Source organism: Protopterus annectens, chromosome 7.part0, assembly GCF_019279795.1.
Source record: "Protopterus annectens isolate FY-2018-M chromosome 7.part0, PAN1.0, whole genome shotgun sequence".
NCBI classification, from domain to species: domain Eukaryota; kingdom Metazoa; phylum Chordata; order Ceratodontiformes; family Protopteridae; genus Protopterus; species Protopterus annectens.
This window is the reverse complement of record NC_056739.1, coordinates 795909204-795932942: the sequence shown is the minus strand read 5'-3', so window position 1 is coordinate 795932942 and position 23739 is coordinate 795909204. Positions and strand designations below refer to the sequence as shown.

Genomic DNA, 23739 nt, shown 5'->3' with positions numbered 1-23739 from the left:
AAAATTAACTTTGGGATTGAGATCCCATCTTTTGCATAGATTCGTATCAGTGGTTGGTGTCGTTGATCTCATTTACTCAACCCTTACCTATTAGATTTATTTACTGTTTCCCAATGGCAGAGCTAGAATTAAGCTGTTAATCAACGTGCAGCCATCTTGGAAATCCAATCCATGCTAATTTAATTAATGTTTCTGTTGGTTCTTTATTCCTCTTTGATTTTGTTGTCCTAATATAAGTGTGTTTTGAACCTAAGTTTGTGTGCATCAGTCCCTAATCCCATCCCAAATGCATTCAGCTATACACAAAATATACTCTCAACACTTTTCTCTGTTTCTGAAGCTATTGCTTCATGTTGCTGACCTCTTTTAAACTTCCCCTCTCCCTCTCTTTGCAATTCTACTTCTTAATAATCTCATTCTCTGCAAGATTCCTCTAGCTCTTTAAATCCCCCCAATTAACTATTCTTTTCTTCAATTACAACTTCTTTTAGCAGCCATGTTCTAAGGAGGTGTAAAAAAGGGGGATTATTATGTCTAGAGATAAATTGCTCCTTTATTTGTTGTCTTCTCTGTTATCCATGTCTCCAGTTATGTGCCGCAATGTTTCACTTGCAAGTAATATACTGAAAAGGTCAACACCCTTAGATAGTCCAGCCAGTGTTAATTGGTTTTCGCAGAAAGCACAACATTCCTACTTGCATTTTCAGAGCTCCCTGCAGTCTGTCCAATCAGTTTAAATTTTTTGCATTCTGCAGGGAGCTCTGAAAATGCTCCATGAATTGCGTGCATGCAGCTTGTATTCAAATGTAGCTACTTTTTAAGTTTTATTTATTTATTTTTTTGAGACAGTTGTTGCTAAAAATATCACTTTGTGAGTCTACATAGGGGAATAAGCAGTAGAGGCCACTTGAGAATGTCCAATTATACCGTGTCCATGCTTATTTCTAAAGGATAAAAAAACTGAGATCCCTAATTAACAGCCCTCCTACTGTTACAAAGTAAGTTGTGCAAGTACTTACAACAACAGATGTCCTACGTATCACTGTTGCAGTAATCCTTACCATAGTGATATCCTGCTGAGGGAAGATGTACATCTGGCAGCATACCAAAGTCTGGGCTCTTCTATGCACCATATATCAGATGTATGTTTATGTCCAAAGCATAAGGTAAATAAATGACATAACAGTGCAAAACCCTCTGAAATGAACTGCCCCAGAAGAATAGTAGCAACAGCATATAAGGAATGAAAGGTACATGGTACATGTGCATCCAAAAAAAAAAGAAGAGAAGTCCACTCAGCTAGAGGAAAACAGAAAACCCAACAGGAAAAGGAGTGAGGGAGGGATGGAATAGTGTAACAATGATAACTATGGCATTTACTGTTATTCTAAGTTCTTATGCAACTGTACTAAGTGTCCCTCCTTAATCACTGTCACAGTATTCCTTACTCTAGGGAGAGTAGGAAAGTTATGGTAAAGAATGGCAGGAGGAAGGAGAAACTGAGGAATCCTCCAAAAAACATGAAGGATGGACCTAGCAAAATCTGTTTTCTCCCTTGAAAACTCATTCAACTTGTAGTGCTTAGTAAAGGTATGCACAAAAGGCCAATTTGCAGCTTCCAGAATAGATCTAAAATCTATATCATTAAAAAAAGCTCCAGAAGAGGCAAATGCCCTAGCAGAATGAGCTTGAAAGTACAGTTGCATAAGTTCTACGTATCTGTAATATTAGATATTTACACTGCCTTACTGGCATATGGGTAGAGGGAGGATTGAAAGGCACTTCTAGCCATATGCCAGTAAAGCAGTGTGTTTGCTAAACATCAGAAGCAGGAAGCTGTTAACTATGAAGTGAGTAACAAAAAATAGCTTTAGAAATCGAAGAAGAAATGGTTTACTTGGAGACTGCCAAACCCAATTTCATGCCCTGAAAAGAAACAAAAAGTTTCTTAGATCTTCTAATATCTTTAGTCTTATCTAGGCAGTATATGAGCGGTCTATGCAAATCAAAGGAAAGAAGAATCCTCTCATTTGTACTTTGTGGAAAAGGAAAGGAGGGACACATCAGTGACAACCTTAGGTAAAAATGAAGCAATAATTCTAACAACCATCTTATCTATGTGAAAAACTAGAAAAGGAAGGATGGCCATAACAGCCTGAAGTTCAAAGACTCCTGGCAGAAGTTAAGGCCACCAACAAGGCACTCTTCCAGGTACACAATTTCAAAGTGGAAGTAGCTGCTGGTTCAAATGGTGGCAGAGTCAACTTTTCAAGAACATAGTTCAGGTTCCAAGAAGGCAAAATGGGTTTTCTTGACAGCCTAACATGAAGGACACATTTTTGAAACTGTCTGTCCTCAAATCTAAAAGAAAGTGGTGAATCCAGAAGCAGATAGGCAGAAATGGCTGCCAATGAGCTTTAACAGAAGAGCATGCCAGACCAGAATTCAGCAACTCACACAATTAGGAAAAGCAACAGGAATATCCACCAAGTGAGGGCCTTGTTCATTGTTGTGCACCAAGAAGAAAAACTTTTCCACTTAGCTAGATGAGATTTTCTGGAAGTGGGTTTTCATGTCTCCTATAAAACCTGAAGCACATCCTCATTAAAATGGTGTTTAAAAGGAATCAAAACCCTATCACTCAGAATGCTAAATCTAGGGTAAGAAGATGATGGTAAATTAGACAGCCCTTGTATTGTGAGAGTAGATCCATCTTGGGGGCTAACTTGTGATGACTTCCCCTGGTCAGGTGAAAAAGAAGGGAAAATCACTGCTGCCTGGGCCAAAATGGAATTATCAAAAACATTTTGGGCTTGTCCAACATGATCTTGCATGAAAAACTTTGGTAAAAGAGGGGAAAATGCACACTGGAACATCCTTTTCCAGTAGATAAATATGGCATCCAGTTTGCAAGTCAAAGAATTTGGCATTCTGGAACAGAACATTGGGAGGTGTCAGTTCTGAAGGGAGGCAAATAAATCCACCTGAAGAGTACCATACCGATGAACAATGTTCAGGAAAACCTCTCTGTTTAACATCTACTTCTGAAGATCTGTGCTGGATCTGCTCAGATTGCCTGCCACTGCATTGTATTCTGAGGGAATACAGGCTATCTGAAGAATCAAATAATAGTGTATGGAAATATATCCCATGCTATGAGGGCTGGCCTGCAAAGGTGGCAAGACTTTGTCCCCCACCCCTGTTTATGTACCACAACATAGTGTTGTTGTTTGTAAAGACCATGAATGGACCTGTAGACCTGAGGTAATGCAGGGAATGAAGACCCAGAATATCCACTATCAAAGTTTTAATTTCCTTGGAATTGATATGGTCTTTCATCTGCTGAGGATACCAGACTCCTTGGACCCTGGTTGTGTTGGAATACGTTCCCACAGGTTTGGTCTGTAACATCTGTAAACTGCTCTTGAGTGGAGGAGATACCATAAAGAGAAGGCCTGGATTTAGAGGTATCTGATTGATCTACCAAAGAAAAGCCTTCCTTAGGTAAGATAAAAGAGGAATTGGGAAGTCCAGGGGTTGACTATGCTGAAGCCAAATTGACTTCAGATACTAATGGAACCATAGGTACAGTGGATGCCATGAACCCCAGGGCTCATAGAAACTGTCTTGTTTAGGTCTCTTGCAAAGGAAGAAGGGCCTGAAAGAAAGCAGTCAAAAAGAGGTCCTTGGGAGAAGGAAGAAAAACCATTATATTAAGAATATGAATTCTGCATCCCAAAAACACCTGGTTTTTAGAGGCATCAGAATGGACTTCTTTAGATTTAGGGTGAAGTCTAATACTGCAGAGCAGAAGCATTGTGAATTCCATGTCCTGCAGAAGACCCTGCTGAGAAGGTTCTTGAATAAGAAGTCAACCAGGTAAATAAAAATCTGAACACCATGAAGTCTGCAAAATGATATGATGGGGGTAGATATTTGGTATATACCACTGGGGCTGTTAAATACCAAATGGCAAAGCAAACAACTGATAATACAAGGAAGATACAGAAAACTGTAAACACTTCATGAAAAGAGGGTGAATTGGACTATATATATATATATATATATATATATATATATATATATATATATATATAAAAGCATCCCTAAGGTCCAGGGAAACCAGAAAGTCTTGAGGTAAAAGCACAGGAAACAGAGACTGAAAAGTCAACATTTTGAAAGAGGGAACATTCAGACAAAAATGTTGAAAAAGGAAAGATCTAGAGTGGATCTCCAAGAATCCTTTTTTCCTGGGAATCAAAAATATCCTGGAATGGAAAGTCTTGCCCTTCTGGCAATGGGGCACTGGCCGGATAGTACCCTGAGCCAAAACATCTTGAATTAGAAATGGAAAATGAGGTAACTAGTAAAGAGGAAGTTGAAGACTGCCTGAAAAGGGAGGTATGGACTTTCACACCATGTAATAATTGTTGTGAATTACAGACAGAACCAATTTGTCTGTTGTGGTCTTCTGCCATATGGGAAAGAACAGAGACAATCTTTGAGAAAGAAGAAGCTGGCCCAAGGGAAGAGGAAAATAGTCAAATGGAAGCAGGCTTGCCTTGAAACTTTGTCACCATGAGTCATGAGTTGGTTTATCAAAAAAAAATTAGATGATCTTTTACCCTTTCATGGCTGTTTATGCATAAAGAGAACCACTTTGCAGGGATAGTTACTTTGGTACTAAGGAACAGGGGAAAGACAAAGAAATTATGTACTTACCATAATGGAACTCAACCACTGGGTTCAGATCCAATCCTCAGATCCAACTCGGCCGGTTCTAGAGCTCGTGACCAACTAGAACTCTCAAGCTCCTCCTTACCCATAATGCACCAGCCCCAACATACCTCAGATCTTGTTTGTTAGTTGATATAAATAGTAATTATATGAATACTTTTTCTAATAAAGGAAAACAATATCTGGAGCTCCATAAAAGACACAGTGGTGTCTTAACAGCATCTCATTCTTCCAGAAGTCCAAAATGTCAAAGGTTGGAGGTTGGTAGGTGAGAAGTTGAGGAAGAATGAAAATGGACACCACAGATGGAGTGTTATGGTAAGTATGTAACTTCTTTATCTGATGTTGTCAATTTTCATTCATTCCTCAGCCATTAGGACAGAGTCCCAGCTATCTTATATCCTGGGTGGAATCTAAGGAATGATATTCCTGAACAAGGCTGAACCAAAGGCTGCTCTCCCCCTCAAGACCAGATTCAATTTGTAATGAATAATAAAAGTATGAGGATTAGCCTAAGTAGCAACTACGCAAATGTCATCCATGGAATGGTTGGATAAAAATACTGATGAGGTTGCCATAGAGCTTGTAGAGTGAGTATTTAAAGCTTTTGGAAATGGAATGCCTGATTTACTATAGACAAAAGCTAAGCAGTCCACAATCCATCTTGCCAGTGTAACTTTTGTTGCAGACTTGCCCAATTTGTTATCTGCAAAAGACATGAATAATTGATGAGATTTTCTAATGTCTTTCATTCTGTGTAAGTAAAAATGCAGCTGTCTATGAACGTCTAGCAAATGCAACATGTATTTACCTTTGATTTCAAATCATGAGAAGAAAATGGGCAAGTTAACAGATTGATTGATATTGAATTTTGACACCATCTTATGAATGAAAGAAGGATTAGTTGTTAATGTCACCTTATCTTTATGGAAAACCAAGTAAGGAGGTTTACAGAATGATGCTTGAAGGTACGAAATTCTCCTGGCAGAGGCAATAGCTGCTAGAAGTTCTTTCAAGATAAAAATTTAAGATCACATTCTGCAGCTAGTTCAAATGGGAAATGCATTAAGGCCTGCAGAACAAGGTTCAAATCCCATAGTCTTTATAAGGTGGTCTAAGTGAAACAGTATGTCTTGCAAAGGCATTGCATAACTTTGGAGAAGCTAAAGAAGAACTGTCAACTCCTATATTAAAGTCACAGATTGCTGCCAATTGAACTTAAATGGTAGAGGAGCTAGATCCCTCGTTAAAACTTTCTCCCAAAAATTCTATTAGACTTTATGAGGTCTGAAAAGGGACTGATACCTTTTTGATGCTTCCGACAAAAAAATCTCTTTCACTTACTCTTCTAGATTTTCCTACTGGAAGCTTTGTGGGAAGACGAAAGAACATGATGGAGAGGGAACAAGAGCATAGATTGTCTGGCTATTAACAGAAGTGGAGAAACCATGCTGTCAACTTTAGGTTTGAGATATCTGGGTGAATTATGCCTGTCAGGTGAGACAGTAGGTCTGGAATTGGATCCCAGAATCCAAGGTGGGTAAATTAGATGAGGCCAAAGGAAGAGGAACCAAACTTGTCAAGGCCAGTAAGGTGCAAAGAGGATGACTTTGCTCTTCAATCTTGCAGCTTTCTGTATGAATTTGGGAATCAAGGGAGTTGGTGGATAAGTGTAAAGAAGATCTGAGAGCCAATTGTGGAGCAGAGCATCCCTTGATGATTCCCCCAGAAGGCAGATTAGGGCAAACAAGCTGCAGCATTTGTTGTTTAAGGCAGACACAAAAAGATCGCAGCAAGGCTGCCCCATTGATAAGAAATTACCTGTCACTTTTTTGTTAAGAAACGACTCGTGTGGTAGAATAATAGACCTGATCAATTTTTCTCTTATCACGTTGGACTTCCCCTGAAAGTGTATTGCTATCAGAAAGCGATTGGATGAGATCAGCCATTGCCACACACACTGAGAGGTTCTTGACACAGGGAGTAAGATGTGGTTCCTCATTGTTTGCTGATGTACTAAACAACTGACATGTTCCCCATTTGTATCGCAATTGTTCCTAGATGCACAGCATCCTGAAATGCTTGCAAACCTAAAAGCACAGATCTCATCTCCAGAATATTTATATGCAAATTGGCCTCCTCGGAGGACCATGTGCCTTGAACTGTTTTCCCCAGAAGTGGCCCCACCACCAAATTTGGGATGCGTTCATGGTCACTGTAACTGTGGGTTGAGGGAGAAAAATTGACATCATTGTAAAAGTTAAATGACCTTCACCACCACCAAATGTATTTCTTGCAAGTCTGTGTGACCCTTATTTGAACTGATATCTTTTGAAAAAGACTTGACCATTGGGATGCTAGGATCCATGGAAGAAGTCTCATATAATATAACCATGAAGAAGAATAACCATGGCTGCTGACATTGACCCCAAAGCCTGAAAAATGAATTGGGCTAAAATTCTGGTGGTGTGAATAATTTTTGCAACTTGAACTCTCAAAGTCAGAGCTCTGTTTAGGGGAGGTGAGGCTGTTGGTGATATTGTATTGAGATGCACTCCTATGAATTCCAGTGTTTGTGACATAAGTAACCGAGTCTTGCCGTTTATTGTGATTCCCAGGAAGGAGCAAGTTTGGAGTACCTTGTCTCTTGCTATTGTTAGTAGATACCTGGCCAGAACAGCAATAATTCAGTTATCTAAATACAGAAACAGTAAGAGTTCCTGCAGTCTCAAGTGAGCTGCTGCCACTACCATGCATTTGGTAAACATCCTGGGGCTGTGGTGAGGCCAAAGGGCAGTGCTCTGAACTGGTAATGACGGTCTCCCAACCGGAAAAATAGGAACCTTCTGGAGTACCTGTTAATTTTTGTGTGACAGTAGGCATCTTGAAGGTCTATCGAGTACATACAATCGTCCTTGCTTAGAAAAGGCAGCACAGACTTAACTGTGACCATCCAAAACTTTAAATGCTGAACTGACTTGTTCAAATTGCTGAGATCCAAAACTGCTTTCCAGTCCCCTGTTTTTTTTTGGCACTAAAAAGAATGCTGAGCAAGTTCTGGATCCTTTCTGGTCTGGTGAGACTTCTTGGATGACTCTTTTCTAGCAGCTCTTGCATTTCTAGAGCTGCTGCTTTCCTCTGATTGGATGGAACATCGGGAAACTTTTGTGAAGATGGACATGGAAGGAAAAAGGGAATTATATAACCTCTGGAAACAATCCTCCATGCCCAAGTGTCTTTTGTGATATCTTGCAAGTCTCTCCGGTGCAGGGATAAGTGACCCCCAACGCTGGTAAGGCCTATCAGAAAAAGTGTCTCTAGACCCTTGGTTTTGCAGGCCACCAGTGCCACGTGGACAGAATCTTCCATTATTGTTCCCCCCTCTGCCTCTGGGGAAACCATCTCCAAGTGGATCCTGGAATAGACCCTGGGATTTCTCGAACTATATCTTTCGACCCCCCACACTGGTTCCCAGAAAAGGTCCTTTTGGGGTTGAAAAATGCATTCCTAGAGCAGAGAGAGTCTTTCCATCTTTCACACACCTAGAGACTGTATCTTTCATTTTCAGGCCAAACACGAAAGATCCATCAAAAGGAGCACTGACGAAAGAAGACTCAAAGGGCTCTGCAAAGTCATACAAGTGCATCCAGACATGTCTCCTTATTGAGATGTCTGAACCGGCTGCCCTTGAGGTACCCTCAGCTGCATGAAAGATGAGCCTCATGGACGAGTTTGAGATGGATTGAAAGGTCGCCAACTGTGAGGCTACTGTATCTTGAGCCTCTGCAGTAGTGGACCCTGAAAGAATATATGACAAATCAAATCTCTTTGCAGCCTTGTGAAGTGTGCCAGGTAATTCAGTGACCTAAGCACAAAGGTCACTGAAGTATTGACATGCTTCACGAACCTGTGGAACTTTGTTCAGCTAGTTGCTTCTTCGTGGACACTGCCATGACCATGGCATCTACAGGTGCTCCCTTTCTCCAGTGTTCTCTTCCTGTTGGAAATGCCAGAATTCAGTTTGATCTCTTGGGGATGGGTTCAACTGCATCAGGTTCCTTCCATGCCCACTAAGAGATCAAATCAATGAGCTCATCAGGGAGTGGAGTCACCCAGGAGGTAGACTGTCTAGATCCAAACAACTCCAGAAACACTGATTCCTCTGGGGAAGGACTGTGGGAGGACCAACCACCCTGTTGCTTGAGGATCTCCAGAATGTCTCCAAAAGGGACATCATTGAGTGATCTCAGGGATCCTTCATCAAAATCTGAGTCTTCCACAATAGATTCCTGAGGGGAATCCAACTGCCTCCTTTTGCACCTCCTCTTTTGAGGTACTTCCTCTGTAGGATGCTCCAGGGAAATATTGTAAGAAAGGGTAATACCTGGCTGGGTGGTCTGGACAACATGGACTGATTGTCCCTGTGGAGTTGAATGTTGAGGCTTTTGGAGCAAACAAACATGGGATGCAGAAGGTAGGTCCATGGGGGGAAGAGACCCTCTGTCTTGCTGAAGCAGAGAACACTCTCTCAACTACCTAGAAGGAAGTCATCCTGGGAGAAGGAAGCCAATGCAAATGAGAAGTCACGCTTCTCTCCCACTGGCTCCATCTGCCTTGAAGGCAAGCCACCCGAGGCAGAGTCCGGAGATGAGCTGTTCAGGGCCAAGGCTCCGAGAGGCAGGAACTGCTCCAAAAACTTCGAGGTCGACTCCAATACCTTGGATCTGATTGGGAAACTATGGGTCCAAGATCCACTCGGCTTCAAACTCAGAGCCAGGGCACTCACAGAAAACTTCAGATCTGAGGACACCAGAGCTCTCGAATCTGTAAAAGATTATCTCAGCAAACTCAGATCAAAGGACAACTGCACAAAGTGTCGTGTCGAATCAGAGAAGGAGCCATGACTGGAGGGGTAGCTCTAGCTAAGGCTTCCTGACTCAAATGGGGCGGAGCCAAGAGAACTCCCATCTGAATTTACACAGACAGAAACTTCACCATTCTATCCATGTCACCTTCCGTGAGACTTCACGAAGAACAAGATGAAGCAATGGATGGCAATTTGGACCTTCATCTCTCAAGGAAGGGAGATGGCAGTGTTGAAGTTACTGGGTCAACAAACAGGGAATATTGGATCCGAGGTAGAATTTTCAGAGTTGAAGAACCCTGATCCAAAGATGTTTTATGTTAGGCAGAAGAATTCGCTGATCCAGAAGGCTTCGGATCCAGTCTACATTTCTTTGAAGGAGGCTCCGAGGATGATGGGGTGGAAGGACCAGACTTCTTTGGGAACATTTCAGCAGTGTCCTTGGAAGATGCGTTGGGGGTGAGCTTCAGATAATGCTTCTGAAAAAGAAGGTGGAAGCAATCCTCTTAAAATAAGTTTGCTTCTTCTGTTCACTAACCCATGCAGATTGAAACTCTTACAAATGTCACAGCCAACAGTGAGATGCTCAGGGCCCAAGCAATATAAACAAAGGTCATGTGCATCAGATTAAGGCAGCTTATGGCTGCAGTTTTAAATTTTTTGAAACCCCTCTCTGACATTTTGAGAATTAAAGTGAGAAGTATGTATGAGAGACTAAAGATCATTTTTCTCCTTTCGGCTTTTCCCCTTAGGGGTTGCCACAGCTAAACAACGGTCTGCAGAATGATTGGCAGTGGAGTTTTATGGTGTCAATTTGACAGCTCAGTGCCCAACTTTCCACAGAAGCACACACATGCACACAATTGTATCTAGGGCCAATTTAGAGTGCCCAATCAACCTGCATCATGTCTTTGGAATGTGGGAGGAAACCAGAGCACCCGGAGGAAACCCACGCGACCACAGGGAGGACATGCAGACTCCGCACAGAAGGCACCCCAGTCAAGAATCGAACTGGAGAACTCTTGCTGTGAAGCAGCAACGCTAACCACTGCACCACCGTGGCCACCCCACACTAAAGATACTATATTGTTTTATTATTTTTATAATTTCTATTTAGGTACAGAAGGAAAGAATAAAAGGGAAGTGAGTACCAATAATGGTAGGAAGAAATACACAAATATGTAAAAGTTAGATAAAGCTACAGATTAAGAAAAGAAAAAAGTAATGCCAGCAATGCTAATGAATATGTATAAAAGTGTATGTAGAAAAATCAGGGTGAAAAGGACCTTAATGATAATACTGCACTTATCTTAATCCAAAAAGCTCAAGAGTAAATGTCAGAAAAATATGTATTCACATATAAGCTACTAAGAAAAATATGTATTCACTTATAAGCTACTAAGAAAAATATGTATTCACATATAAGCTGCTAGAAATATATGTATCCAAACATTCAGACATATATAAGTTGTGTGGTTAGATATATAAATGAACTTGAACATATATGGAATACATAGATTGAGAAATAGAATAATATGTAATGCATTTAATTCTGTTTCACTAGAATAATAGTAGAAATAAACTCGCATATTATTGCTTGAAGCATAAGCTGCAGTGTGACTAGAAACTTGGCCTTGGCAGCGATCAGCTCGGCCTGGCTCATGTCTGTCAGTGAAAGATTATTTTGCAAAGTTAGAAAATAATGAATCTGTGTGCATGTGTATCTTTTCCTGCTTCCACCAGAAGAACGGCCTTGTCGCACTATCAGAGATAATGTCCAGCTGGTGAACAAGAAAGAGACAAAGAGAAGCATTAAAGAAGACATGCACCCATTGTATTCGAACTAATCTAAGAGCCTTGAATTGGCTACATCCTCGGAAGGACATTGTGACTGACCAGGTGCTTGCAAGGCTGTAATATTCTCATGGGAAAGTAACTTTTTAAAAATTGTAATATCAGCATTTTTCTTATGAATGATCATGATGTAAAAACCCTGTCACTGACCACGTCAGTGAGGTGGGCAAAAGCTGATTGCAAACAGTATAAATGACATGTGTATCACTAATAAAACTAGACAAAATTCTGTACAAGTTTGTGTATGGTTTTTTGCCTCCTAATGTACATTAGAGTATTTGTAGATACCTGAGAAACCTGCATTACTGTTTGTTATTGACTGTCATTTTTAAATGCCAGATGATTTTTACAGTCTGACTTTAACGAATTTATTTAACATTTTGGTCTAATCGTGGCGAATTCCCCTCATGGTCCCAATCGGGCCGGAATCAGAAGCTGCAGGTCAGAGCATATAGGTGGCACCGAAACCTGTGCAGAAGAAGGAAAGACCTCCGACTGAATTGTCGTATCTAAAGAGGCTGTCCACTTGTCTGATCTGTGGCGGCGGAAAACTGGATCCTAAAGAAGTATAACAGTAAGCGGGAGGCTCGGGTAAGCAGAATTCCTCTCTTTGTTTTGTTTTAGATCAGGGACCAGGTTACACTGTGCTATTGCTAAGGTTTGTGATAGCAGGGAGAGAGGTAGTCAAGTATTGTATCTTGAGTCATAGATCAGGAAGTAAACAAAGCAAAGTAAAACAGTCATTCTAGACACTACTGTGGATACGGGAATAAGATACCACGTGGTACAAGAGAAAGGGTTACGTAACAGTTCTTTTTGAAGAGACATGGGAAATGAATGCACTAAAGGGTCACGTGACCCTAACAGAAGAAAAGTATATGCAATTGCAAAGAGCAGATAATGTGAGACATTTTTCAAAATGGGTTAATAAGTATGACTTTGATGGTAAATTAGATAAAATATCATTAGTAAAACTTTTGAAACAGTTAAAATCTGACGAGAAGGTCAGGCAAAAACAACAACACCTCAAGCACATAGGTGGATTGAGGAAGTGAACTGAAGGGAACAGAAAAATAAAAATGCAAAAGCATTATTTTTAGACAAAGAGGATAATAATACAGTAATAGCATCGGTCCCTCCCCTACCACCTCCTCCGATGCCTTACTTAGAATATGAAGCGGGAGGGCGGGCTAGACCCCCCCCCACGTTATCCGGAGACAACAGGGGTATTAAGACAACCATTTGTAAGAGAACCTATCGGAACTAGATCCCGAACACGTCAAACATTTATAGATGTTCAACCAAGCGGAAATTCATTAGATGAGAGTGAGGAGATCTGTCCATTAATTGAAGTACCAAACCCACAGGCAGGACAGGAGGGCCAGGCCTCAACTCTCTTAGTGTATAGACCGTGGACACCGGAAGACATCCGGAAAGCTACAGAGGGAATTCCCCATCCAAAAATTAACTTTGAGAAATTTGTACAAGACTTACAGGGTATGAGATTGAGTTATCACCTGAATGGGGAAGAGGTAGAAAAAGTAGTTAGACAAATTTTGGGTCCGGACTGGCATATGATTTGTGGTGCCTGGAATGCCCGTGACGCGCAACTCAGGCCACTCCCACATAGTGACGCAGAACTAGATGCTAGATTGAAGAGTCTTACAGACCGCATTACTGAAAAATGGAAACCTAGGGCAGATTGGACTTGTATTAACCAATGCGTACAACAAGATAATGAAACAGTAGACGCATACTATGGTAGATTATTAGAATGTTTCAATAATCATAGTGGTATGACTATTCCTGAAAATCAAAAAAATGATAGCCCATATGAACAGCAGTTGAAGAATGCATTTTTAAAAGGTTGTATTGCCCCTATCAATAGCTTCACACGAAGCATATGATAGATCACCAGTAGGCTCCAAGCCTTGTTAGAGTATGCTAGACATGCCGAAAAACATTTTAATAGTAAAAGAAAAAAAGCAGGTCTTCACAGCTGAAGGCGGTCACGGTGCGGAAGTTTTGTAGTACAAACAGCCAAAAAGGGTAAGCGAAATGCTCAGGGTAACAAACGTTCTGACAGAAACTCAGAGTTTTATGAGGACAGGAAAAAGAGGTGAGTGCTTCAATTGCGTAAGAAGGGACATTTGGCAAGGGATTGCAGGAGCAAGGCACCTGTGGAAAAAAGGATAAGGATGATGAGGATTGACTAGATGGCAGTTATACTGCTCGGCAGTCATTAGGAGAGACTAATGAGCAGGGAATAATGTAAATACCTTAGAAGAAACAAATGATATGCAACCGGATGTAGAAGTTGGGGAAAGTGAAGTTTTGGACTTGGCACTACTGAGCTTGGAGCTCTATTTAGCAGACACTAAACCGGAAGTTACACTTCTGGTGGAAGGGAGAGAAGTCAAATTTTTGTGTGATTCAGGAGCATCACGAACTTTGATACACCCTTCAAAGTTACCGAACATTCTGAGTCACCCGATTATATATTAGTGAAAGCAGCAAACGGACAGCTGTACAGGGAACCACTTTCCCATGATATAGCAATAACTGACCCTGTCTCGGTATAACCCAGAGAAGTAAAATAGTACTTTCTGCCAAATGCCCCATGAACTTATTAGGAAGAGATCTTATGCAACTTTTGGCATAGCAGTAGTCCCTACCATGAATGGTATGGAGGCACAGAGACAAACTGATGCTTTTGTAGTACGATCGGAGGGTGAGGCCTATTATTGGTACAGCCAGGACCTGGTTACAACCGGTCCAGGGGCAGTGACCAAGGAACTGATGAATGTAGCCACCAGCAAGGTGCTTCCCTCGATGTTGATCAACAACATTTGTTACATTGTACCCTATATTATTGTAGCACATCAGGGCCTGATAAAGAATATGAACAAAAATTGTTCAGGAATCCCAAAATGAGACATACTACGGACTTTATACTGGGACACTGAGGGCAATAGTGTAGTGAGTTGTTCATTACCTCAGGAGTTCTTGGAATTGTACAAATCCAATAAACTACCGCATGTTAGCCTAACCAAAAACAGGAATGTTAGGTGGGTAGACTTGGGTGACAAAGTGACAAGATGGGAGAAACTAACTGACTTGGAGTTATCGGACCTAGGAGTACAGAAACAGAAACTAAATTGGTTAGCAAAAGCGGACCCAGCTGTACACTTACAACAGAGTGAAGACAGCTGATTGGCGTCTTGATAGAAGAAGAAGAAAAAGCTTTGAGTAAAATACCAAATGTTCTTTGGTCAACAGGGAAATCGGATGTAGGACTTATTCAACAGCAGGGCCAGTAGTTATTACACCAAAATCGGCCTTTAGACCAAGAAAAAGACAATATCCTTTGAGCAAGGATGCGAACAGGGAATCAAACCTATCATAATGGCATTACTTAAGAAAGGGATACTGGTAGAATCCTTGGATTCACCATGTAATACTCCTCTATTTCCTGTTAAAAAGCAAACGGAGAATGGCGGATGGTACAAGATTTACAGGCTGTAAATGATGCGGTAATACCAGGGGCACCTACGGTGCCAGACCCACATACCTTGTTAAATGATTTGAAGTCAAAAAAAAATATTTCACCGTGGTAGATATTAGCAATGCGTTTTCTCAATACCTATCCACCCTGACAGCCAGCATTGGTTTGCATTCACATTTCAGGGCAAAAGGTATACGTACACCCGACTACCACAGAGATATAGTGAAAGTCCAACAATATTCGCACAAGAGATGGCTAGCAACCTGGCGGGTTTCTCCACCAGGGCAGTCAAGTATTACTTTATGTAGATGACATCTTGCTTGCAGCTCCTACCCAGCAGCAATGTAGGGAAGACACAATAGCATTGTTGAAATTTTTGGCTGAGCAAGGGCAGAAAGTGAATAAACATAAATTGCAACTTTGGAAAGAACAGGTTAAATACCTGGGATATGTGATATCCAAAGAAGGTAGAACATTAGATGAAGATAGGAAAACAGCAATCTTAAGCACCTAGACCAACTACCAAAAAGGAAATGATGTCCTTCTTGGGAACAACTAATTTTTGAAGTTGGATACCGATTTATGCTTTAGAAACGGCTCCATTGGCTGATTTAATATTTAAAACACCAATGGCAGCACAAGAAACACTGCATTGGACATCGGAAGCAGAAGCAGCTTTTTGCAGACTAAAACACCTGGTAGTTTCATCGTTAGTTTTAGGACTTCCGAATTATCATAAGAGATTTTCCAGACTGTAGATTGTAGGCGGGATATATGACGTCAGTACTGACGCAACAACATGGCGGCAAGCAACGCCCCATAGCTTACTATTCATCACAGTTAGATCCGTGGCACGATCATTACCACCCTGTGTACAAGCAGTTGTTGCAGCAGCTATGGCAGTGCAAGCTTGCCTCAGTGGTATTGTTTCATCCTCTCACGTTGAGAGTACCTCATGCAGTTGCGATAATTTTACTGCAAGAAAAAATAGCATTTTTGTCCCCTGCCAGACATCTTTCTTGTATGACCATACTATTGAGTCAACCTCATATGACAATTGAACGATGCACAACATTAAATCCATCGACATTGCTTCCGATTCCTGTAGATGGCACACCACACAGTTGCCTACAGGAAATGGAACAAATAACCACGCCCAGACAAGATCTCACTGATGTGCCTTTAGCCGATGCAGAGGTGACATTTTATGTGGACGGGTCCTGTAGACGAGGACCTACAGGAAAGAACCTAGTGGGTTATGCAGTAGTAACGGATAATGAAATCATAGAAGCACAACCCCTGCAACATAACCTGTCTGCTCAAGCAGCAGAATTGATAGCTTTGACACGTGCCTGCACTCTAGCGAAAGATAAATGTGTTAACATATATACTGACAGTCAGTATGCTTTCTCTACAGTGCATGTCTTTGCAACAGTGGAAGAACAGGGAATGATAACATCTACTGGCAAACCGATTAATCATGCACAATTGATTTTGAACCTGTTAGATTCTATTCAGTTACCCACTAGAATAGCTATTTGTAAATGTGCAGCCCATACCAAACAACAAGATAAAATTTCAAAAGGAATGCTGGGCTGATGCAGCTGCAAAACAAGCTGCCTCAGACCTAGAAACTGTGTTTTCAAATGAAGAACTACAACCTTCTGAGACTCTAGATTTAGAAATGTTAAAAACAATGCAGACATTAGCTACAAAAGCAGAAAAGCAAAAGTGGATAAAACGAGGAGCAATCCTTGAAGAGGGACTGTACATCTCCAAAGAGAAAAACAATATTGCGATCTAATTTATTTAGATATGCAGCTTTGTTGAGTCATGGGCAGAGCCATGTCTCAACAGGGGGGATGGTACAGTTAGTTAACAAAACATTCCAAACATATGGATTTACAATTATACACAAAAATTTTGTGCAACATGTCATATTTGTAGCAAACATCATGCACAGGGAGCATTTAAACCGGGTTGCGAGGGACTCCGACACCACCCTACCCGCTCCATACTATTTGTATGGATTTCATAGAACTGAATAAGTGTGAAGGGAAAAAATACTGTTTAGTGATCATAGATATGTTTTCAAAATGGGTAGAAGCTTTTCCGACTAGGAATCGGATGCAGCAACAGTGGCAAAAGCCTTAGTAAAAGAAATCATTCCTAGATTTGGCATACCAGAAAGAATTTATAGTGACAATGGAACACATTTTGTGAATCAGACAATACACCAGCTTGGGAGAATCTTTGGGATTTCTTGAAAACCATTGTGCTTATCACCCCAGTCAGCAGGACTGGTGGAAAGGTACAATGGAATTTTGAAAACAAGTTGAGAAAATTGATAAGTGAGACTCAAAAGACTTGGATTTGCTGTCTGCCTTTAGCACTGCTGAGCATGAGAACTGTTCCAAATGTAAGGGTTTGACCCCTTTGAGATAGTATTTGGGAGAGCATATTGTGTGCCACAATGGAGGGCCCTCATGCCTGCAGAGCTGGAGGCCGATAGCTCATTAGCTAGTTATATGAAGAAATTGTTAACAAATAAGACTGTTTTGCAGTTGAACTCTTTTCAGACAAAGAAGAAACAAAACCGAGGCCGTGCTGACCCGGGGTCCTGGATCTGGCTGAAAATCATCAAAAGAAAGAACTGGGCGAGTCCAAAGTGGGAAGGTCCGTACCAGGTACTATTGGCAACACCTACTGCAGTAAAATTGCTGAGAGATCATCTTGGGTTCATTTGACGACTGTAAACCACTTAAAGAGTTTAAGTTGGACAAACATTTTTAACTGACATACCACAGAAACAGGATGGCCAGAGGCAGAGTGAATAAAATGCAAAACAACCCCAAAGACATTGGTTCACTGGCCTACTGATCATACATTTATTAACCATGTTTGTAGTGACCTTTTTGTTGTTATGGTTTTTCTTGCATATAACTACAGAAGTGAAATTGATAAAACGTGATGATGAACTAGCTATAGACTGGCACCCGAATTTCAACACATACCTGGCTATGAAACGAGTCTATGTAGAGACTATGAACGTTTGGCTTTCTTGCTGGGTTTGTACTGCAATACCCACAGCATATGGAGGACTTTTAATGTCTGCTGTCCCCCTGGGGATAAATGAAACTTGGGAAAACCTATTATTTGACACGGGTACTGTGAGATCACAAGACAAAGTGGCATTATATTTACCCGTTACTCAGAAAGGAATTGTTTGCTTTGTTAAAAACGATACACTCCAGGTTGGTTGGAGTAACTGTAACATAACTGTGTCTTACAAATGTTATATAAAACCTGTAGACCAAGGTACTAGTTGTAGCACGAACTATGGTTTGTATTTAAGCTTGATGAAAACAACATTGAGAGATGTGCAAAAAACTCCTGAAATATATAGACAATTATCTGTTATAGATAAAAAAATGTTTCATTCAGGGTTAACCCATCAGTACTAAAGTAGAAAACTGTTATTTTGTTTGTGGGAAAAAGGCCTATAAATGGTTACCTGAGAATTGGTCCGGCAGTTGTTTTTGGGTTATCTGGTTCCAGCCATAAGACATACTGCAGAATTGCCCTGGGTAAAATACGCAATGTGAGAAATGTAGCTCAGCAAGCCGAGAATACAGTCAGAAAACCTGCTAATCCAGTCGGTAAGACTGAAGCAAGCTGGCAGGAGCATTCGCTGTGAAGGACAAAGAAAACTGACTCATATGGACTTGAGTGACAGTGTTATATCCTGGGCTGGGATATTGCCAGCCTACGGAGCAGTCAAATCAATTTGGGAACTGAGGAAATTGTCAAAACTCCTCAAGTAATGAGCAATGCGACTTTTTCCGCTCTTGAACTTGTGACTGATGAAATGAATGCAATGAGAACAGTCGATTACAGAACCGAATGGCTCGACTTCACCCTAGCGGAGAGGTGGTAATGCGCTTATCAAAGAAGAATGCTGTGCGCACATTCCAGACAACCAACATGAAATCAATGATCACCTGGAGGTAATACAGCAGGTGTCAGCAATGGCAGAACCAGGCCCAAACCCACTGACGAACTTTTTCCAGAATCTATTTGGGGGGTGGGGGTCAGTCCTTATGAATATTCTGATTGCAATTTGTGTAGTACTGCTCATAATTGGAGCATGTGTCTGCTGCGGCATACCCTGTGTGAAAAAATTAGTTAAAGACCTAGTTGACATATCAGTAACTGAAACTATGTACCAGGACATGGAATTGAATTTGTTGATACCAAGCGAAAGTCTATCTGAGATATAAAACAAATGACTTACTTAGCTGAAAGTCCTTGAAAGGAAGAGGCTAAGAAATGAAATAATACTGTTTATGTTTCAAATAGAATGAAATGCATTAACAGGAGGGAGAATGTCAGAAAAATATGTATTCACATATAAGCTACTAAGAAAAATATGTATTCACTTATAAGCTACTAAGAAAAATATGTATTCACATATAAGCTGCTAGAAATATATGTATCCAAACATTCAGACATATATAAGTTGTGTGGTTAGATATATAAATGAACTTGAACATATATGGAATACATAGATTGAGAAATAGAATAATATGTAATGCATTTAATTCTGTTTCACTAGAATAATAGTAGAAATAAACTCGCATATTATTGCTTGAAGCATAAGCTGCAGTGTGACTAGAAACTTGGCCTTGGCAGCGATCAGCTCGGCCTGGCTCATGTCTGTCAGTGAAAGATTATTTTGCAAAGTTAGAAAATAATGAATCTGTGTGCATGTGTATCTTTTCCTGCTTCCACCAGAAGAACGGCCTTGTGCGCACTATCAGAGATAATGTCCAGCTGGTGAACAAGAAAGAGACAAAGAGAAGCATTAAAGAAGACATGCACCCATTGTATTCGAACTAATCTAAGAGCCTTGAATTGGCTACATCCTCGGAAGGACATTGTGACTGACCAGGTGCTTGCAAGGCTGTAATATTCTCATGGGAAAGTAACTTTTAAAAATTGTAATATCAGCATTTTTCTTATGAATGATCATGATGTAAAAACCCTGTCACTGACCACGTCAGTGAGGTGGGCAAAAGCTGATTGCAAACAGTATAAATGACATGTGTATCACTAATAAAACTAGACAAAATTCTGTACAAGTTTGTGTATGGTTTTTTGCCTCCTAATGTACATTAGAGTATTTGTAGATACCTGAGAAACCTGCATTACTGTTTGTTATTGACTGTCATTTTTAAATGCCAGATGATTTTTACAGTCTGACTTTAACGAATTTATTTAACAGTAAAGCTGGCCATGTCTAAACACGAAAGGTGCAAACAAAAGCTGAGGTATGTTAGGGGTTGGTGCATTATGGGTAGGGAGGAGCTTAAGAGTTCCAGTTGGCCTCGAGCTATAGTATCAGCCGAGTCAGATCAGAGAATCAGATCTGAACCCAGTGGTTGAGGAATGAATGAAAATTGACAACATCAGATATATCTATTTAAGATATTGCATGACCATAACCTTGTCTTGCAACACTTTAGAGATCTGCAGCAGCAGAGCCAAACAAAAGGAAGAAAAAAACCCCATCAAATCTAGAAACAAAGCTGTGGCAAAACTCTAGCAGCATTTTTATGCAAGAAATACAGAAAACAAAATAGAAGTCGGTTGATATAGTAGTTTGAGACAAATGAAGACTATATGATGGACCATCTACTTTAAACTAATGCATCATTTCTGGGACATCATAATGGGTTGGTTAAAAAAAGATTGCTAGAATAAGTAAAAAGAAGCAACACAAGTCTTATCTTTTCACATTACATTATATTTATTTCATTTGCTTTACAGCATAGTGAGACAACCTATCTTTTCTGCCCTTTTAAATGTCTTAACACTGTACGCCCCCCTCCATCCCAATCCTACTGTTCACCCTCCTTCCACCTGCTCTATTCCGTCTTAAATGCCTGTGTCGATTTCCCCTCCACTATCTACTCCAGCTGCCCATTCCATCTGTCCACAACCTTCACTGTAAAAAAGTGTTTTTGGAGAGTTATTACTCCCCACCAGCGGCTGCCTGTGCCTTTTCCTTCCCCCTTTGTCCTTCCTGCTCAAAGTGACTGTTTCATATCTTCTTGACATGATCTTGTGCACTGATTTTATGTTCCTCTGTCTCTTCTGGTCTCAAGTGAATACAGCTCTAATCTCCTCTAGTCTCTGATCATATTCCTTCCTCAAAATCTCATGGATCCTTCTAGCACTTTTCCATCATATTCCTTGATGAAGATTGATGCCGTTTTCCTTATACGATCTCTAGAACTGCATGCAGTACTTATGGGGTGGTCTGACTAAGGCACTATAGATGGAAGCATTAGAAACAGTACTTTTATGGAATTTTTCCCCTTGAAAATACACCCTGAATTCTGCTAGCTGTTGCTACTGTGCTCTTGCTCTGTTCTTGGTGGTCCAATCTCAGGTTTGGCCAGGGCTCCCAGATCCTTTACTGGCTATGTTGACATCAGTTGCATTCCATTCCCTCAATATTTTACACCAGGAAATTTGTTTTCTAAGTGCAGTACTTTGCAATTGTGTACAATGAACCACAACTGCCATGTTTCTGCCCACTTGACCATCCTTTACACATCTATCACTAGATTCTTTCTTTCACTCTCCATTGTGACATCTTTGTGTCATTAGTAAAGGGGCTGATCCTGTACTCTTTTCCCTTAGATATAGCTGAGACAACCCCTGTACTCTTTTCCCTTAGATCTGGCCAAGACAACCTCAGTGAAGAGTGTTGCACCCAGCACAGAACCTCCTCATAGGCTACTAGTCACTTTAATAATTCCAGACTCTGTCCATCTCACCACAGCCCTATATGGCTGTGTCCTACCACTTAGTCATGTAGCCATCTAGTTTCTCAGTCTTAAAAATACCTCCAACCTTTCTAGTCTTCCTATAAGTCTCCTGTGAGGGACCAAATCAAAGCCCTTGCTGAAGTCTAGGTAGACTGTTCACTGGTTCTCCCCTGTCAAATTCACTGGTAAGTCCCTCATAAAACTTAATCAGATTTTACTTTATTTATTTTACTTGACATTTATCAGGAAAGTCTGACTTGGAATGAAGCAAATTTTCAACAGAGGCCCATGGAGAAGTGCTCCAGATACATGTCTTTGTAACGTGGGAGGAAACCAGAGTACCTAGAGAAAACCCACACAGATGCAGGGAGGACATGCAGACTCCGCACAGAAAGCACCCCAGCCGAAAATTGAACCAGAGAACCTCTTGCTGTGAGCCAACAATGCAACCACTGTGCCATCCAGTTTACTTAGAGCTCCTTCTGGCCATGAGAGACTGATGTTCTCTAGAAATGCTACCAGCCTCCCCCTAAGGATTCTTTCTATGACATTCCCTGGCACAGCAAGTTAACAAGCCTGTTATTTCCTGTATTTCTCCTACCACCCTCCCTTCTACAAAGTTTCCCATTCCTCTGGCACTTCTGGCACTTCTCCATGAGCTGGTAAAAATCTCTACCTGGGGGGTTCTGTAAAGTGCAAGCCAAATCAAGGTAAGATCATGCTGCTGCATACTTTCCAGCAAACTTTCATGGAGTTAAAGATACTGAATTACGGAAAGAAAAGTATGTGGTGGTAGGGGTATTCAATATTGATCAAATCACAAGACATATTACCTAGTTATCTCTTGGTCAGTATTATTCCATAGACTAACTTCTTTTTAGTATACACTTTTGAAAGCATAAATCACCTGTGGTTTGAACCTCATTTGGCAAAATCAAACCAGTGATAAGCAGAGCACTCATGTTAGGCAACATTAAAGTTCAGTTCTAACTTAAAGATGGAAAGCTAATGAAAAATGTTTTATGTATTTTTATAAAAACAGAAAAATAGTAAACAGTAATATTCCATCCCCAGTATGTATTTAGTAAAAGTCTAAAGTTGAGAGAGTGCATATTTTCATCAGCATTACGTACCTGCTAGGCAGTACCTCAGCCCATTTCTAGTCATAAGTCTCTTTTTAAGTAATATTGTTGACTTACCTTGGAACCTTCCATATTTTTGATCCACTTCAGTGCCTGACCCTGAGGATCTATCATTAGAGGCCATCTAAAGGTGAGAGAAAAAGGCAGAGTGAATACAGTTCAACACATGGTACTGTTACCATTCTGGGTATTGCATTCAATGACCCAGCATGGGAAAAGAATGAAGCATCATGCGTACAAGTTACAGTAACATGAGGCAGTAATGAGAGCAACAGATTACTGCATTATTTATTTATTTGTTTCAGTTTGGTGATGGGGGGGGGGCACTGGGCTCGATAGCCCATTTTCAGTGGAGGCTTGGGGAGAAAAGCTCCAACATTACATAGTAAAAACATTAGATAAAGTTACAATTCATGATACAGATACATAAGCTAAGCAAAATACAATTCATATAAAGGGTACAGAAAAAATAGAGACAAACAGGTAAATTGGTAAGGCTTCACATTACATAGTAAACTGAGTTTGTGGATTAAGTAACTATTCAAAATTCAGACATGAACTCGTACATTGTTAAAGTTACACTTTACACAATAAGCATTAAGCATCCAGATAAAGTACCCCTCAGGATGCAGATACATAAGATAAGCAAGTTATAGTAGCAATTGAGGGTGCAGACACTTTTGAGAACAGAGACATAAAGTGGTGCAAATACTTTGTAGAATAGAGACATGAACTAGTACATTAGTAATTTAGCAGATAGGTCATATGTTGCAAGGAAAGTAAAAGTAGGATGCAGTATAT

At 40.5% G+C, this 23739-nt stretch overlaps 1 protein-coding gene across 1 annotated transcript in view; it reads right to left on the bottom strand.

The window, feature by feature from the left end:
* DNAH2 (dynein axonemal heavy chain 2) overlaps nucleotides 1-23739 on the bottom strand; it is a 6636854-nt gene that overhangs the window by 1196455 nt on the left and 5416660 nt on the right. The window contains exon 69 of the mRNA XM_044077324.1: nucleotides 22996-23062. Within this exon, the coding sequence (XP_043933259.1) occupies nucleotides 22996-23062 (67 nt within the window). The remainder of the gene's footprint in view (nucleotides 1-22995; nucleotides 23063-23739) is intronic.